Source organism: Chamaea fasciata, unplaced genomic scaffold, assembly GCF_029207755.1.
Source record: "Chamaea fasciata isolate MVZ Bird 193981 ecotype frontalis unplaced genomic scaffold, bChaFas1.0.hap1 SCAF_5, whole genome shotgun sequence".
Lineage (NCBI taxonomy): Eukaryota > Metazoa > Chordata > Aves > Passeriformes > Sylviidae > Chamaea > Chamaea fasciata.
In genome coordinates, this window is record NW_027094090.1 from 72,176,530 (window position 1) to 72,196,176 (window position 19,647).

The window sequence follows — 19,647 nt, forward strand, 5'->3', positions numbered from 1 at the left end:
TTGTGGCAAAACGATCTCCGACAACAGATGGTTAATTTTGGTTAGATTAAAAAAAAATCCTTTAAAAGGGAGAGCTGAGCCATGTAAAATATTTAACATGAACCACTTCAGCAGCCTCAAAACAGGTTACAAAGATACATAAACTTTTGATGAATTCACACTATTCAGTTCATCTACTGCCAAGACAGGTCGTATCTTGAAAACATCGCTGTTCTCCTCAGCTCAAAGGAAACGGCTCCTGTATGGAAATTCCTGTCCTAATTTCATGTGGGGTGTTCATCACTCTCTCCTCAGCTGCCAGGACTGCGCATCAATCCTACTCCCGAGCATGTGGAAAAACAATCTTTCTTGTAGATATTTTCTTTCCTCCATTAAAAGTTTTATTTTGAAGAAATGTGTCCATTTTAGAGGGATGCTGCCTCTTCCCACAAAGTTCCCTACTTACTGCTGTAACTCACAAAATATTTACATCCCTACAGCTACTGATGCACAAGCTCTTATTCTATACCATTATCTTGTTTTTGGGACTTGCACCTCCTCAGCTTTACATGAGTCAGTTTTCCCCAAATTATTACCCTGGCCAGTACCACACTACCAGGTGAATCAAATGAGCATAAAGTAGGAACACTGGAAGAGGAGTACAGCAAATTACTGAAAACAAAATACCAGCTTCAAAGATCATTCTACACACAGTATTTATATACTCTTCTTTATTATGCCTCGAGCAAGTAAATATAGAAACATAAATTTATTAAATATCCAAGTATAGCTTACAAACTAGCAATGGTCATATATAATTCTTGGCGGTCCAAAGAATCACCAGAAGAGCCATCAAAAACAGCTCAAAGCAAAGTCACCAGAGAACTCTAGAACTAATATTTCCATGGTATTTTGTGCAGTACAAAACATAGCCTAAAGAGCATGAAAAGCTGAGAAGCTTTGAAAACCACAAGCAGCGGGTTTGTATGCAAATTTTAAAAAAAAAATCAAGTATTTAAAAACATAGCAAACTCAGGTTGCTAAATTATGGAAATGTATTATGAAATTACATTCTTCTCCATTCCTACCTCTTTTATTTGAGTGTTGAGTGCTAAGAATGTACCATTATGTGGAATTTAGTCGAGCAATTTTTTTTTGTTTTACCATTTCAATACATAACTTGGAAAACAACCAGTAAAATAGCACAATTTATCTCTAAAAATAAGACCAGAGATTTTTAGTGGCTCTTGATTATGTTTTCCTTGCAAGGATCCTTTGCAGAAAAGTACAAGTTTCAGTTTAGAGCCCTGATAATTAGTGCCTGTGGGAATAAAGCAAATTATTTTTTCCACAGCAACATAATTTCCCATAACTTTAATTTTTACATGATGATATTGCAGTGGTTGCTCAGACATAAGATTTTACTGTCTACGATGCGATCAGGATTTGAAACAATTATCTGTATTCAGTTTCATCTCCCCTATCTAAAAAAAAAAAGTTAGCTTTATAGTTATTAAAAAACTGTATACGAAGAAAATAGTCTTTGCCAATAAGCTCCACATAATTCTAGGGATTCTAACAAATTCCTTTACTTTCAGATTCAATTATTTAAGATGACAAAATCTGACAGGTGCAACTTGTAAGTGCACCTGGAGTACGGAGGTGTTGCAGCCACCTTCTCATGGATGAGAACTTACTCCCAAAACTCTGAGAGTCCATCTTCACTGACTGGGAAAAGCTTAATCTACAGGAAAAGGGCAGCAGATAAATTGCTTAAATACAGATGTCAGAGCTGCCAGTGGTTTGCAGACAGGCAGCACTACAGAGGCGACACCCCAAAGTCATCCCAAAGTGTCTTTCACCAGTTGTTTTTCACTCAGCAATGGGAAGAAACAAGTGTCTCACAGGGCACAGAGCTGTACCAAAGACAGCAGAGGCAACCGCCCTTTCCTACTGAAGTGAAAAACAAGCATCGGCACTTTTCTTCAAGTTTTAATGATGCTATGTTTAATCACCACAACTCATGAGGAGAAATCATGGAACATTTCGAAAGAAGCTTCTAAAAATGACCAATGTTCTACTTGATTGAGAAAAAAAACCCCAAAAAACCCCAAACAAACCCAACATTCCCTTGTAGACATCTCAGCTGACTATACTGGATCTTTCCCAAAATAAATGCTGACCAGGAAATTAGACCAGGAAAATCAGTGATGCAATGATGTCCTGAGCACACCTCGTGCCCTTCACTCAGGCAGCTCCAGAACCCAAACCAGAACCAATCCAGACAGTGAAGTGAGGCACTTACTGGTATTTACAGCACCCTCATTCCCAAATCCAACAGCACTGCTGCAAAGTGGTGTAAAAAACCAACAAACAAGCCTCACAAACCCCACCTAGCCACATGCCAGACTTCTTGTAATCCTGCTGATGAAATTCCCATCATTTTCAAACAGACTTTGGGAATTACTATTACATCAACAACAACAAAAATCCCACACGTACGTTCTTACATTCTTTTATTAAGTAACAAAAATAGCTTTTCATTTTATTTTAAAAGAAAGGACTGACAGATGAGCTGTTCCTGCTCCTTCCCAGCCAACAGCCTGAGTTTTCACTTGAATATCTTAAGCAATGGCCTACCAGCACACAGGTGTTTCTGCTTTTCATTTTCAGAGATGAAAGTTATGAAACGTTGCTGTCCCAAGTAAATTATTTCTAGTAAAAAATGCTGTCCAATGGCACAAAACTAAGTATTAAAAAAGCTGTTCAAGGAATGTACTTCAGTGCTATTTCTGAAAGATAGTTTTACACCCCATAATACGTTCATCTTTGCTTCAGAATGAGTATTCCATAATGTATTCGTTTGAACTTAACGTTACTTTGCTTACATGACAGCTACTAATGCTTTTCATTTTAAAATCTGTTTTATTCTCTGTTCAGCAACTGTAGTTTTTCATCAATACCTCTAACAGTTCTTTTCAATACCCACTTTAACCCACTGAGAAAATCAAAGTGTAGCATTCAATAACCAAATATTCCTTCATCTGAGTATCATGAAGTCTACCAAATAAAACCATGAAACTTTATCAGGAACATAAAAGCATTGTGAAGCAGTAGGGACTTATCTAATGACCACAATACCATTTATCTCCTCACAAAAATAAAACAGTTTTGATTTGGAAAAAAATAAATAAATTCCCTGACCACAAGTTGTATTTTTCTGTTGCCATTTCACAGTGACATTGCACCATGACATCTTAGAGACCTGACGAGAAATGGAGAAAGAATTGGGTCTTGCCATGGGGTGGCCAACAGAAAATACCAAAGAACACCTCAACCCCTGGCTTGTCTATTAACATTCAGAGGTTATTTCCTTCTAATTTCATCAATTAGATGGATTCTTCCCCAAACTAACAGCAGTCAGCCTTTCGCAGACAACAGTCTGAAAGCCAAATAGACCTAAAGTACGTCAATCTAAGGACAGCAGCCGCACAAAGCAAAAACCCCTGGAGTTCAGTTGATAATCTCCACTTCCACTCCTTGTAAAACGAGAAGTACTGGTCCCTAGCAGCACACAGATGCAAACAATTCAAACCATCCTGTGGCTAATTAGAGAGCACCACTGAGCTAAAGGAATCACAGGGAGCAATTCTCGCTCCTCAAAGGAATGACCAGCAGGTTATTTGAAGTACGGGAGAAAGTCATGAAGAGCAATTTGTTTTTGCTTTGCCATGGGAGTTTATACCTGTCCATTCTTTTCAGGGAGAAAGGGAGAAGTGAAGGAGATGAGGGGAAACACGGAGGAATAAATAGATGGGCTGAAGATTTTATTTGCTATTTACAGCACATTAGTTGAATGCTTACGTGTCACTGTATTAAATATGTTGCAGGTGAGCATGCACACACCTCTTCCTCGTTTTTAGAAATAAATCAAGTAATCTTACCCATCCGTATACAGAGAGATGTTTCTAAACGTATCTGTTAATTACCACAATTTTAGTGAGTAGTCCCTAGTGCACTCTTTTACTTTAGGGGGGAAAAGTAAGCTTAATTAAAGCAAAAAAAAAAAAAGAAAAATCTGTAAAGCTTAATATATAATTCAAAGTCTTGACTTTTCAACATTTAGCAGTGTATCCTGAGCAGGTTTTAATTTTGACTGAATAGCAGAAAATCCTGCTGGGTTCGTTTCAGGCTGCAGGCATTTGATACTGCACTGACCTCGCAGTATTTACATTCCCCTTAGGAAAATCTGGCATGCAGTCCGACTGGGGAAGAGCACGTCTAACACTACTTGAGCTACCAGTGCTAGAAGCAAGCAGAGTAACAGTGAAAATAGTAGGGTGAACAATAAGGGCACGCATACAGAAATAAAATTAAAAGGAAGAGAAAGAGAAGGTCAAACAGCAGAAGAGAAGAACAGAAGAGACAAAGACTTGGAGACAGTTGTTTTTCTGATACAAATAAATCCCTCTTTATTTTGTTTTCCCAGACCAATGGTGCAGAGAGGCTTTTGGACTACTGAAAAACCAAATTACTTCAGCTCAAGGAAAATAAACTGATCAGAAGACTTGAAGTATTTGCCTCTGATCAAAACAAATTAACAGCTGCCAACTGCAGCTTTGTCTGCACTGTGTTTGATATTCTGTTGTTGTTGGCCTATCTATGTCAAATTTGGACAGAAAAACCCCCAAACCATTAAATCCTCTATAAGCTCTGCTTCTGGCCATTCCCTCGACAAAGAGACACTTGGTGAACCCAGCTGTTAAATCAAATCCAAAACCTATTCACCTCCATTCATTGCAATTTAGGTCCTTACTGCTGCAAAGAAATTACATAGGAATGCAAGAGCAAATTTTCCACAAATTCTCCAATTTTTCTTAGAGGCGCTTAAACCATCTTCAAACAAGTGAAAATTTTTGTTGTTCTTTACAGATTCACTCTGCCAGCAACATAATCTCCTATGTAGCAGGCCTGGTGAAAGTGTGTAAGACACACATGTTCTGAACCAGCGCCAGATTCATTTCTTCACCTCCTTGAGGAAAGAAATAAAAGCCTTAAGTTACCAGAACTCTTAAAACCCCGTTTCCAAGCGCGCGAGGCAGTTTTTCAAGGAAAATAATAAAAGCAAGAACTCTTGTCTAAGTTAATGATCGCAATACTTGACAAAAGTGATGGTACCTTCAATCCTCGTTGGAAGTTTGAGAAGTCTGCACTAATGACTTAAAAACAACATCACTAAAAGTCGGAAAGAAAAAAAAAACCCAAACTCCATTACGGAGCAAAAGCCTTCCCCCGCCCTTTCATTTAAAACCAGGACGCTGGTAATTCTGACTCCTAAGCCTGATGCAATCTTTGCTTAAATCATCGAGGGCTGTGAAACACAGCAAACCCCACTTCGAGCCTAAGAGGACACCACCACTTGAATCAACAGGCTGTTTTCTACTTATATCTCGCTTCTAGTTCTTTTTCAGCAGCCAAACAACGAGATTTTCGAGGAACTCGCATATCTGAACTCACAGATGTTTTGAGGCAGCAGGCACCCAAACAAAAGATTCCAACGAACAGGATAAAACAGTGGCATTTAAATTGCTGAATTTGATAGCACTTTTTGTTGTTTTGAACCGCAAAAATGAGCGATCAGAGGCACCAGAAATCCCGAATTTCTCGTTAGACAGGTTTGGCACTCTCACCTGAAGCTGGATCAAAACCAGAGCGAGCTCCATTCTGAAGCACACTGCGGAGTGTGTAGCTTGGAAGGCAAGAATAAAGAGCAAATCGGGAAAGGGTTCAGATTTTTGTTACATTTTCAAAGTGAAGCAAAATGCAGATGCTCCAGGTAAGAAACGTGGGAGTAGAGTACGTCTGTAGAAGAGGCATAAAGAACAATGTGTTCTGTATACGTGTATGTGTGTATATATAAGATGTAAACACTAGTGGTAACAGGAAGACCCAAAGGATACCCCTTCATCAAATTTCCATTTAAATAGGAGTCACTTTAGCATACCACTAGGCATCACTTATCTAAATAATTCTAAAAAGTCACCTTTTATGCTGTTTACTATGTACTGCGCAATATACTCAGCTAGAAAAGTAGGCAAATTTAATGGGTTTTTGTCAGTTTATCTGCTCTTAAGAACAAAAAGCTTTCCTTAAACCCTCCTCTTTGTGGCAATCACTACAGAGAAAGTTTAAATATGGGAATTCGTTAAATTCAGTTTACAGGAAAAAGCCCTTTCATTTAGTTATTGAATTGTCAGACAGACGGGAGTTGCAGATAAAGAGATACAAGGCTCAGTACAAAGGAAACAAAACACCTTTTGCAGCACAGCGTTAGCACAATTCACACTCTGCTTCCTTCCAGCCTTGTCCCCACTGCAGTTCAAGGCAGGGTTGATTTTAATTTTAAAGATTATACATCACATGTTTTACTCATCTCAAAAAGAGATTCTCAAAAATGATACATGTTACAGACGTTGGTCAGCAGCTGCATAATCTGCAGGATTTAATAAAAATTAGGGAATAAAAAAAAAAAAAACCAAAATGACAGAATTTTGCAAGTAGTACAGCTCAGAACAAAATCCAAAGCTGTATTTTTGCAGGATTTGTGCAATTACAGTATCCTACTTATTCAGTGAGTAGTGAAGATGACAAAAGCTTCCAGGAAATACTGGAATGGAAAGATGGCAAAGATGGCATTTGAAATTGGAACTTTCCTGCTGATTGCAGGGTTGTCGGTTCATTTCCTCACCTCCTGGAGGTGAGGAAAAGGAGGGACAAGGCAGGAACCAAGGCTCAGCGATCAGGACATTCTGCTGCAGCCCCCAGGTGTGAGTGTGCAAGGAAAGAAACCCCAACCCAGTTTGTGCTTTTTACACACCACAAACTCCAAACAGATGGCGCAGGACTCCCCTTGATGAGTGTAAGTATTTAGGCTCCCAAACTCTTCCAAATCATTGTAGGACAACGTAAATAATTACCTCCTGTCTGACCCAGGGTAGCATTAGTGATCTACTCCTCCAAAATTCACTCTAATAGGGGTATTTTTAGGTTTCAATTAAACGAGTTAAAAATTTATTGAATCAAAAGTCAATTTATTTTAATTCTGCTGATACAACAAAGAAGATGGATCCATCAGCAGAAACTAAAATGTTATTAATTGAAAAAAAAATATTAGTAACATTTGCGTGCTTTAACAACTGAAAATATTTCAGTGTTTCAGACCAGATAAGCAACTGATACCCACATCAAGCAGAGACGATGAGAGTTTGTACCACAAGAGAGATTTCAGATCACAACAGATGATATGAATATCTAATGAGGCTTAGCTTGCATCATTCTTCTGATTAAAATTCATCATTAAAATGAACACTTGATCTTACGACATTGATTGCTCTAACACGTATTTTTGTTTGCAACTTTCTTTTTCAGCCTTTGCATCAAACCTTATAAAAGATTTCAACCAAAGAGTTTTATGTTCATCTAGAGGATTTTCCTTGTACATCAAAAAATACAAAAGTAACCCTACAAAATGGTGTGAACAACATCTAAAATCCACAACAAAACCCTCCACACCACAGTTTTAGCCATAAGGAAATCAAGTTACCCTTTTAGGCATCCAAATAAACCAGATTAAAAGGTTTTCTTCTTGATTGTAAGCATTTGAGAGCACTATGTGTTTATTCTTGTTGCTCACAAAACTTTATTTCAAAGAGGGATTTCTGTCCTTTTTATAAACCAAGTTCAGTGAAAACCTGTAAAGATTATACATCACATGTTTTTACTCATCTCAAAAATAGATTCTCAAAAATGGTAAATGCCACAAACATTGGTCAGCAGCTGCATAATCTGCAGGATTTAATAAAAAAATAGGGAATAAATAAAAATCCAAAATGACAGAATTTTGCTAGTAGTACAGCTCAGAACAAAATCCAAAGCTGCATTTTTGCAGGATTTGTGCAATTACAGTATCCTACTTATTCAGTGAGTAGTGAAGATGACAAAAGCTTCCAGGAAATACTGGAATGGAAAGATGGTAAAGATGGCATTTGAAATTGGAACTTTCACCAGACATTTCGCTTTCGAACACCTTTTCTTACTAGGACCTCTCCTGCCTGGTCTGACAGACTGAAACATTTCTAGTTAATAAAGCACAAAATTCGTTTTTAAAGCACTTGTTTCTATTAAACATGATTTATAATAGATTCTGAAAGAAGAAAAAGCAGGGAGCCAATTTTAAAGGTTATGTTGCTTGGCAATATACCTTTCCTTACAAATAATTGTTCTTACTAAATCACAGTGAAGAAAGCCATGAAGAATTAAGTTTGTGCAGGCTCCTGAATATGCAAGTGTGTTTTTTTAATTGTTTATATAAACCTTCAAGACAATCACGGACCACATAAGAAGTCAAAATATCATCTTAAAAGCCTTTTTTTTTCCCCACCCCATAGATTTCAAACAAGTGTTCAAGTTTCATAGGTCTGGAGCAGAAAGTGCAACTTCACAACCAACCATATAACCAGACCTTCCTGTCTTACCCAGCAATGGGAAGCAGAGTTTTACTGGAGTGCCTCTGCTGCCAAGTTCCCATCCCCAAATTTCTTCTTCTGAGGGTGGCCACTCATGCAGCTTCTTCCCCCCTCAACATCACCTTCCCTTCAACCAAATGCCAGAGCAAGGGAGAGAACTGAAAGGCATGGTTATCTCACACACTCCAAAGAAGGAAGGCAAGGGAGGAGGGAGAGAGAGAGAGGAGGGGAAGGAGTTTAAATTTAGGTATTTACTTACTGAAACACAGAAAAGAACACACATCCAGGCACCACGCTGGCAGAAATCCCAGCAGTCAGGGCTGCGGAGCTTCGCTTCCAGCAAGGATTTCTTTGCCTGGAGCTCCGCAAGAGCCTTCTCCCCCTTCTCACACAGAAGAGAACTGAGGAGTGCTCTGCACCGCCAGCCCCAGTGTATCTCAGGTTTAATGAAAGTGTGATTCATTAGAATAAGAGCTGGAGTAACATAAACATGTGCAGGAAAAACAGGCTTGGCGCAACACCACAACAGACACCAGGTTTGATCAGCACAGCAAAACTCTGTCAGACCACAGGGATAAAAAAATAAGGTGGGTGCAACTTGGCCCTATAAAAGTTCTACCAAATAGAGCTACAACAAATAGGCTCCTCTGCTGGCAAAGTTCACAAGGCACCTGCCTGCCAGGTAAGGTGTTTCTGGAATTGTCCCTCAGTTCCAGGTGCTGCAGGATAAGGGTACCAAGGTGGGGCAAAGACAAAGAACCTGTGCAGCACCCAAACAGAGCAGGAAGATGAAATACTGGTATGTGCCCCAAAATCATTCATGAGAAGGCACATCAATTATCTTTTTTTCGCAAAAGGGGGAGGGTTTGGAGAAAAAAAATGTACCATTGCATTTATTAGACATTGCAGCAACCACGTGCATGAAAGTTTTGATTGATGATTCCCTTTGCTTTTTGCCATCCTTCACCAAAAATCAAAGACCATGTAAGAATTCAGTTCACTGTAGAGTATTTCCACTTTATCTGCTATTAGTACTTATTCACCAAATGAGACCAAAGCTAGAGAAAAGATCTTTCCACTTCAAAAACAAAGATCTAAAGCTAGAGACCAATTTACTAACTAGTTAACAAATATCAAAAAAGTCTGAGTGTCTTCAATATCTTTCTCATGGACTTTAATATTTCACGTAACTACTTATGCACAGGTATTTTTGTGTTTTTAAATAATTATTCATTAATTCTTCCAAGTGTTGAAAAACTTGGTAATGATTAAAAAAAGAAAATCAGTAAGTTCCCTCATGCTTTCAAGTCTTTCTCAGTGAAACTGAAGCATTTAAGGTATTGCCCAATTTAGAAACACACTTCAGGAAAGAGACAGCTCAAAATATCAACCACAGACGTCACAGGCAAAAAGAGCCTTTAGAAGCACAGCAATTCCTGACGTTCACATTTGATATTCCACCTCCCAGACTAACTCTGAAACAGACTCCTCAGCCAGGGATAATGGGCCCTTCCAGACCTGCACACGAGTCAGACAACTTGTTTTTGCAGGGTGAACTTTTGCCACCCTTCCCTCTGGGAGAAATCCCATTAAGTTTGCTCCTAGGAAATCAGCTCCCACTCCTTTTCCTGACTTGCCACTGCTCCTTTCTGCCTGGTGGTCTCTCCACTCCGTCCCCTTCTGCAACTGCTCCCACCCTTCCAGCTTTCTCCTGCAGTACAGCACTACCTACAGCCTTGTCCTTCCACATCCAACCCGTAAGGAGCTGCTTTTTGGATGCAGTCCCACCTCTCCTCTGACCCACACCCATTTCTTCCTGCGCCTAGAATCCTTCCACCTCCACACCCAGCTTCAGCTCTGCGGTATTTTTGGTTCTTGGAATATTTCAGTGGAAGAAAGAAGCAAATGTTAAAACAGATAATAAATGTGCAGGCATTCCCAATAAAGTTCTCCTTATCTGAAGAGCTTTGCTCACTACAAAAGGCACAGGATAGCTTGTAGCTAAGCCCCAGTTCACCTATACACCATTATTTGATCTACAGGTCTCATCATGTAAGAAAAAGAACCAAGTTTATTCTTCATTTAAGTAAAATAAAGATTAGTGGTAACAAGAAAAGAACTAAATTTCCGGGAGGAACACTGCGATTCTTAGTCTTGGAGAAAAACAGTTTGATCTGCTGGTATTTTTCTCAAATTCCATTTTTTTCTTTCACGAAAGGGCTTTTCTGCAAAAACAACTGGCGGTCCTTTGATTTTTCTGGAGAAAGTCTCAGCTGAATGGGAAAGGATCTTTAGAATGCACATAAAAGACAAAGGCTCAAACGAAAGCTGAATTCTCAACGAGCACAGGTTTATTTTAGTAAACAGTAGAAACTCAGAGCTGAATGAGATCTTATCCCTTTTAATCACTTCATAAATTTTCCTTGCCTTCCCAATTTTCCAGCTACATGTCTATAATAAACAAACCTGCACTGACAAAAAGTCTCTATAAAAGCACACAAAACCTCTATTTGATGCAACAATGAACTCACCTCGGCTTTGGCCAGAGTTTGCCAATGCCTTGACTCAGCTAGCAACAGGCAAAAACTGTTCTGATGAATACATAGAGAGGTAAACTTCAAGAGAAAACCCTAAAAATGAAACTTCAGCCCTCTTAATTCTTTGAGTTTTTAAGAACTTTTGCAGTCAGCTTTTGTACTGCCCAAAAAGTGTCAGTCCTACAGCAAAGGTAAATAAAAATCAAATTCTAACATCCAAACAGCTCAACCTGTGGTAGGTTGGTAGAAGCCCAACCTACAACAGACTGATACAAAATTGCACAAATTTCATCTCTGGATTGATTTTTTTAGAACAACCTTATTTGGTAAACTAGTAATTTAAATAATATAACCCTTGTTTGGGGAAAAAAAAATATTTAAAAAAATGAACATATAGTCAGAACTACTGCAATGAGAACCAAAAATGCGAGAAAAGTAAGCAAGTGCCAGAGTGGAGATCATTGGGTTATTTTAACCATCAATAAGGGTTTCTTAAACACATGCATATATATATATATATATATATAAATATAAATATAAATATATAAATGCACACACACCTTTATGGAATTTTAGGGTACTCAAAGCCAGTGTTTTGGTGCCTAAAAATTATGAAGTCATCACAAAGTCCTAAAAACATCAAGCAGGAAATACGCAGTGATCTTACTAGGTGGGAAGTCTGAGGCCTGTGACCAGGTGTATCTTCTCTAGTGAGAAGTATCATAATGGGATTGTCCCGTGGGGTCTTTTCCTTGGGCACTTATAAATAACGTAAGTAACTTAAGCTTCCCATACTACTGTCCAGCTTGGATGTGTTTTGGGGATAAAGCCCTTAACTTTACAAAGCTCATGAGTGCAAATACACTCAGTATAAGTAACCAGTCCAGGGAAGGACCCTAAGCAGGACAAAAGAAAAATACCAAGTTTGCTGCAGCAGTTTTCAAGCCTCAGGAGTTTTACTTCATAATACAGAAGATGCAATACTCGACTGAACATAACAACTGTTGTAACTGAATGGATCAGCTCTACAGTAAGGGTCCTATATTATGGGTAGAAGTTTAGTTGTATAAACACCAAACCAAACATTACTTCAGCAAAGTTTACTGCTAGAGTTCCCACCAAGTGCCAATGAAGGGATGTCTGTGCACAGGTCTAATGTAAAGTAAACAAACCCAGACTTTCACACTCTGAAAGAGACAAAACACCTAAACAATGTAATCCCTCTCCTGAGAACACATACAAGGTACCAGGGCATTGCACATTTTTTAACTCCAAATAGCAAAGGATGCCTTTTGTGGTTCGGATTTACCAGAGGTGAGGAGGGAAACAATTCTGTCATTAACAAATATTCTACTACTCAGTAGGAAAACCCACAACAAGTAACATGCAAAAAAAGGTCAAAGTCCTAGCTAGAATCAACTTACTAAGATGACCCTACACCAAAAGAAAACCACAGCATGCAAAGGGAACAACTCCTTATCTGTCCCTGTTTTAGTGTATCTTTCCAGCTCTATACTAGAATAAATTCAATGCCATGAGAGAGAGAGAGAGAGAGAGAGAGAGAGAGAGAGAGACAAAAAAGAAAAAAAAAGTGTGAAATAGTCACCGTTTGGTATTTACTTATTCTGAAACTGAGTGCATGCATCCCAAGAAAAATACAGTGTCCTTTAAAAATAATCTTATTTCAATGCAGTCTGCATACTGAGTCATTTGTTTGAAATGCCAGTCCAAGGAATGCTACGATTTAGCTGACGATTATCTCCTCGACATTATCCCAATTTGATTATACACTGTTTACTACATCAAAGCCAAAAAAAGCACAGTAATAGATTCAGCAACACACCCACTTGGAACACTGAAGACCTATTATTAAAGAACCAGAAGAATAATTTTCAAAAGGTTTTTATTTTCAAACACAGTCTAGCATAAGATCTTACCATAAAGGAAGGTTGTTAAACATTTCTATTCAACCCACATATTTGAAGCTGTGCCTCAGAAGTTAGGTCAAATTATTTATGTGATCAGGAAACTTGACTATCCTTGTCTAACTCTGACTGGACACATTGCAGGAATCCAACAGAGACGTTTCAGTGGCTGAAGCACCAAAAGCATGACATTAACATTCATTTCCTTGTAACCCTGTAACTCGTATGGAACATGAAACAAAACATTTCTTTCAGACCTAACCACAAACAAGCTTTCAGTATTTTTAGTTTTAACGTAGTTTTATTATGCTGTAATTGACATAACAAACACTAATATTCAGCAAATCAATTCACACAAATGAGCAGGTTATGGTTAAAAATCCACATGTGGGGGTGTTTGCATAGCAGGTCACAACAGCCTGTACTGTTAGCCCCTCATGCAGAAGCCCCACAATAGTTAAAATTCAGACAACCAGAATTATTATAATCAACACATCACCCGGAGTTACACTGCCTAGGATTAGAAGACAGTGATTATAACGTTGTCACCCTGTCTGTGTTAGCTCTCACATCCTCTCTAGCACCAGCAGGGCTCAATGTGAGACAGCTTTAAAAGGAGAAGCTATCACTGGGCAGGAATTCAAATTCAGCCTGAGACGCTACACAACAAACCAGTATTTAACTCAGGATGCCAAACTGGTCAGACCACGTGAACCTTTCAGCAGGCCTGACAGCACCATCCGTGCTATCCTCCTACATCTATCAAATCACAGAGAAGTGTTTGTGCAACATGTTTTCCAAGACAGCACACAACTTTCAAACAACAAACTAAGCTATTTTGTGTTGGCTATCAGCAAAACAATCAGCTCCATGCACATCCTCACAGTTAGGGTAGCACCTTGAACACAAGATCTTGGGAGGACAAGGGTACACAAACAGCCTAGCACTCAGTAAGTCTGTCCAGAAGAGCATCAGCTGCTCTACAATCAGCTGCTCACACATTGTTATTCCAGGAAAACTCAATCGCTATTTCCCAGTTACTACAGCTGGCCAACACACTGTTCACAGGCTTATTCTACAAGAAAAGGTTCCATCTCAAAGTCCAGAAGAATTATTTTTCATATTGTATATACACATACAAACACAGCTTTCTTTAATTCTCACTTGTCTTCATTTAACAATCTGCACAGAACTCCAGAGGTGAATTCTTAACGGACCCCTGTCCTCAGTCTGGTGTATTTCTTGTCAATTGCTACACAGCACTCCTGCAAAGTCAATTGCAAGAGGGCAGAACAGAACAGAAAAACAAACATGTTGCTTTATGAACAAATAATCTGCCCTCCTAGACAGCACAGCACCTATTCTGGTCAGATTTGTGGGAGCATTACGCTTCAGTATATGTTTTTAAATTTTGTTTAGGACCAAATCAAACACATTCATATAAAATAAACCATGAAACACACATAAAATATCCACCTCACACTGTCTACAATGCATCTTACACAGAGCAGCAGCCTTGTGCTCAACACTACAACACAGAAAAAAAACCCGACCTGCAGCCTATAAACGTTATCTGTAACCTTCACTCATAAAAGTTATCCCACTAATGACATTATTACTTTAAAGACAGCAAACCAAACACACAGTGCAGTGAGCACAAACTGAATGAATAGAGAAAAGCCTGTGAATTGTTAAATAGAAGGATAAGAAGCATATTAACCAAACTTGTATAGGTGCCACTTAAAAAGTTTTCCAGATAAGGAATAAGGATGATCTAACTATCTGGAGAGGAAAACCTTGTAAGAAGTTTGTACAGATCCAACCAATACACTCTCTGGACTTCTACACAAGAGCTTGATTTTCATGTCTCTCATCCAAAAAGACAATACACACAGCAACACTACCACAGTGAATGTGCTCCTCAAAACACACTAAAACCAGAACCAGAAAAAAAAAAAAAAAAAAAAGGAAATCAATGCTAGAAGCAGGAGGTCTGTAAAGAAAATGGCCAAATAAAACCTTCAGTGCAGCTTTAAACCAATGTCATTAGAGAACAGGGCTGAAATCAAGACTCCTCTCCCAGTGATGATTTAAGATCTTGCCTTTGTGAAAGCATTTATGGCACAAGAGGTTACACACACAAATGTCAAGCAAACAGACAAATTCAAGGTATTCTTGGCTAGATGGTTACACTCACAACAGCAACCGCATTTGAATCTGCATCCTCAAACAGCTTCAATAAACACAAAATGTCAAGAAATTGTTTTAGCTGAGCAGAATTCAGTAAACAATGGACTCCATACCCTATGACAAATTTAAATGCTCCTTTTGGATTTATAGCACAACATTTAAGTTCAGTTTCCAACACATTCAAAATTACAGCAACATTTAGACAAACTAATTGAAAAGTACAGTATTGCGACAAACATTCAACTTACTTTACATAATATCTTGCACCTTCAAAAGTATATGCTTCCTCCCAACCTGTGGGTAAGTCTGGAAAACAAGCAGCAGAACATTCCAGTTACCTTTTGAAATGATGCTAGCCATACTGGTCTACCCCCTGACACTAAGGCAGTTAAAATACTGTGGCTGATTCCACATGTGGAAACCTTTAGTCCCAGAAACAAGTATTTCACAATTGACTCGCAAGGCTGCCCAAGTGTGAATTCTGTAAGCCAGGAGAAGCTACACGCCTAAAAATCTGATTGGGGCTTCTCACTCTCAAATAATAACAAGAATGGTTTAAGTGTTGTCCATTTCAAAGTTCCTTCCTTTGCCCAGCAACCCAGGGTCATCATGGCCAGATCTCCCTGCCTTGAACTTCACCAGCATCAGATTACCTGGCAGGCAGAGACCTAAACAAAAATCCATCTAACTGAGCTACACGCAAGTCACAAGCTCCTTAAGAGGCTGGATATCAACTACACCACGGAGCATTAGCATTGTATTAGCATAATTCCACCACTGTTGTGACTAACAAGAGTTCCTGCAGTGTTTACAACTCTGTTGCATTTTTCATGAAAATCATTTTCCATGTAAATCTAGTGGAGGATGTGGGTACATCTCTTCCTTCCTACTACCACTCTGTAAGAGTCAGGAGTCCAGATACAAAAAAAACCTCATACCACTAATGGTCAAAATTTCCCAAGTAACAGTTAGTGTGATGGAAGCTCTGGTGATGTCAGGCACCTCCATGCACCTCTAGATGCACCACTACCTTTAAAAGTTTGCCCCTGTCAATAAGAACAATGATTGATACCTAGCATTCTCTCACTGAATTATAAAAGCAAGAATGCATTTCCTAAAGGAAAAAAAAAAAATCAGTCTGGGTTATGTGGTGGTTTTTCTCCCCCTCATTACTTATTTGCTCTGGCTGCTTTTTTCTTCACTTCTGTCTTCTGCAGAACAAAAATCAAGGTGTCTTTTGATAACAGCACGGGGCAAAGTACAGCAAACAGGAAGTCTCTCCAGCAGAAGTATTTATGGCTGCTATAAGAACTTTGCAAAAAATAACCCTTCCAGTGCTGAATAGCTCAAAGAATAAAAAGCACTTCAATTCATAATGGAGGACAAAGCTTTCCTCACCGTCTAGAACATGCCTCTCAGAATTATTTAACAGAGAGCTTTGCAATAATATACATCTGCAGAAGAAGTGCCATTCACACAAAAACTGTTTCTTAAGAGAAGACATATTTTGACTAGGTTCCAAAACAACGGTCAGAGCAAAAGAAGAGATAAACCCCAGACCAATCCTGTTTGATTATATCTGTGTATGAAGAGATTCATTAACATACGCATGAATGAGGGAACCTACAGGAACAGATTTGGGTTTTAGGCACTTTGGTATCTGATTGATGAATTATGGTTGATGTATCCAAGGTAATGCCTCAGTCTTGTGTCCAGAAACAAGTTTAATTTACCTGATGATAACTCGGCTCTGTTACACACAATACTCCAGACACTCAAAAGCAAACTGCATTTCCTTTAGAAGGCACTTAACAGCAGAAAGAAATGAGACACTTGGAAAATTACTGTGGAATCATCATCAGTCAACAGAGACAGTGGGAATAGCTTAAAAAAAGAATTAATACTCAGCTAATGCCAGTGTTGAGCAAGAAAAGCACTTCACAGACATCTGCCCCCATGCATATTACTGTAGATGAAGGCCACTTTCTCAATCTGAGCACTGAGAGCAGGAGCAAGAGTAGCCTGATAGCAATCAGTAGTTCTATTTCCCAGCAATAAATGACTTCTTACAAACAACAGAACCTTCTCTGCAAATCAAACTGCAGAGTTCTAATAGCCAGAGACCTGTGGTTTTTAAACTATTCCCAACTCAAAAAAAAAAAAAAAAGGCTGCCCAGTTTTCTAAAAGGCTGTTTCTGATTCCTTAAAGCATAAGTATTAACCAAGACAAAAAGCAAATAATCTGATACAGACCAGTTCACTTGCAGATTATTTCCCCGTGATTATCCAAGTGATTACATACATAAAAACAACTGCACGTATTACTACACTCCACCACCTCCCAGTGGCATAAGCAGCCTGTGTGCAAATCCAGCAGTCAAGAGTTTGGCTCCGGGTCTCCAGAGTGTCTGCTGTAAATCCTCCTCCTCCAGCACCTCCTGCTGCTACTTCTCCAGAGTGGAACAAACAGCAGAAGCAGAGACTTGATTCCACCCTCCTCCCTCCAAGTTATTTCTAATGTTTCAAGTCCCTTTTCCTCCTACCTATTCCACCTCTCTCAGTCACTTGGAAACCACACAGACTCTCAGCCTAGATGGAAGACCATGGAGGAAAAGGGTCTCTAGGTGACTAGCGAAATGAGCCTCTACATTTCCAGTACACCTATCGCGGTTAAATCTAGGCACTGCTGAAAATAGAAATAGCATGAGTGATTTTGTGCTAAACTGAGGAAGGATGCTGTGCAGGTGGATCACCGGGGTAGCCAGCGAGGAGCACGAGAGGATCGAGGCGGTCTCTAATGGTAACTATACAGCCTCGCAGGGGTGATCCGAGGCAACGGAGGGAGAGCGGAGACAGATACATTACACAGACACAACTCGGGGGCAGGGGGAGAAGGCGCTTGAAGAAACTGGCAAGCAGGCTGGACATGCAGGACTGCACGGCGACTGCAGTGCTGCTCACCCCGGGGGGAACAACTGCGCGAAGTGCGGGGAGAGCGGGATCAGGAGTTGTCCCGGGGGGCTGCGGCGACTCCGCGGGGACCCCGGGCTGAGCCCGCCCGGGGCAGGGGCGGCCGAGGCGGGGCAGGGCCGGGGGCTCCGGGCAGGGTCCGGGCAGGGTCCTACCTGCGCTGCGGCGGTGCCCGGTGATCACGGCCTCGCCGGTGAGCGGGTGCAGCCAGGTCGTGCTCTTCGCCTCCTCGCTGCGGGGACGGACACACGGACCGAGTCAGGCAGGCGCAGCCCCGCCGCCCCCTACTCCCCCCCCCCCCCTTCCCCTTCCTCCCCTTCCCTTCCCCGCACGCCCCTCCCGGCCCGGCCCCGCTCCCCTCCTGGCCGGCCCCGCGCTCACTTGATGAAGAAGACGCGGCCGCCCTGGCTGATCCCGTAACTCCAGCTGCCGGGCAGCGCCCGCAGCCGCTCCGCGCTCAGCTCCGCCATGGCCGAGCAGCCGCAGCCGGGGAGAGCGGAGGGGAGCGCGGGCGGGCGGGGGGGGCGGCGGCGCGGGCACGAGCAGCGAGCGCGTCCCCGCCGCCGCCAACACCTTGGGGAGGGGAGGGAGCAGCGCCCGCCCCGCCCCGCCCCGCCCCGCCCGCCGCGGGGGCGCGCAGGCCGCGGGGGCGCGCCCGGCCGGGCGGGGGCGGGTTCCGGCGGGCGGGGAGGGACCCGCGGGGATGGAGGGAGAGCCGGGAGGAGGCCGGGGCCGGCCCGCGGGGAATCGGGGCGGGATCCGGTGTGTGGAGGCGCCGGCTGGCAGCGGCCGGGCCGGGGGAGGGAGGAACGGAGCGCGGGAGCCGCGCCCGGCCGGATCGCGGCTCCGAGCCCAGCGCACCCGGGCCCGGCTCCTTCGCACCCCGGCGCTGGGAACTCCGAAACCCTCGGCTCCGCCGCTGGCAGCCCTTCATGGGTTCCGTAAAGACAAAGGAAATTGAAAGTTTTGTCCCATTTCCTCCCCCGGTGAACGCGCTCTTCTCACACCCTCCGCTTCAGGCGTTTTTTGGAAATTTCTTATATAAAGGGCTTAGTCCTCAAAGTATAAAGCGATGGCGTATTTTTTCTTCATGCAAACCGTGCGGTCTGTGCTTTGTGCCCCTCTTCCGAAAGAGGTCTGGGATGTGGCATGGATGCGTGTTTTCGGGGTTTCAGGGAGGGGGCAGTAATTCAGGTAAAATTACGGCTGCAGAAATGACTGACTGTGCCAGTGTGTATAGTTTAATTCACGTGAATAATCCGATTGCGTGTGCATTTATGCATAGCTGTACGCCCCTTCAATTGGAAGTTATACATGACAAATGTAAATTACTAAAACTGTGCCGTGGCCATGATATTTCTAAGAGAACCTTGCCTTCCAAAACCACTTTCTGAATAAGCACTGGGGCTGGGAAGTCTCGCAGCATTCCTGTGTCCACAAAACATTTGTAATTCACAGCTGACAGTATTTTGCACGGGCAGCTTTGTCCCCGCTCCCATCCTGAACACTTTAGGAAAAAAT

At 41.3% G+C, this 19,647-nt stretch overlaps 1 protein-coding gene and 1 long non-coding RNA gene across 6 annotated transcripts in view; one reads left to right on the top strand and one right to left on the bottom strand.

Annotated features, from left to right (window-relative positions):
- Positions 1-18,633, bottom strand: part of PLEKHA5 (pleckstrin homology domain containing A5) — a 160,280-nt gene extending 141,647 nt beyond the window's left edge. Inside the window, exons 1-3 of one of the 5 annotated variants that reach the window (XM_066184434.1) lie at positions 18,508-18,622; positions 18,282-18,358; positions 15,405-15,462 (exon numbers count right to left, since the gene is read on the bottom strand). In XM_066184434.1, the coding sequence (XP_066040531.1) occupies positions 15,405-15,462; positions 18,282-18,358; positions 18,508-18,596 (224 nt within the window). In that variant the 5' untranslated portion in view covers positions 18,597-18,622. Of the gene's footprint in view, positions 1-15,404; positions 15,463-18,281; positions 18,359-18,507 lie in introns of all 5 variants that reach the window. The other 4 variants (XM_066184433.1, XM_066184435.1, XM_066184437.1 and 1 more) reach the window with 4 other exon arrangements.
- Positions 3,612-4,880, top strand: LOC136290314 (uncharacterized). The gene is made up of 3 exons (XR_010721085.1): positions 3,612-3,667; positions 3,742-3,869; positions 4,469-4,880. It is a non-coding gene; the product is annotated as an uncharacterized lncRNA (long non-coding RNA).
- Positions 18,634-19,647: the final 1,014 nt, after the last annotated feature.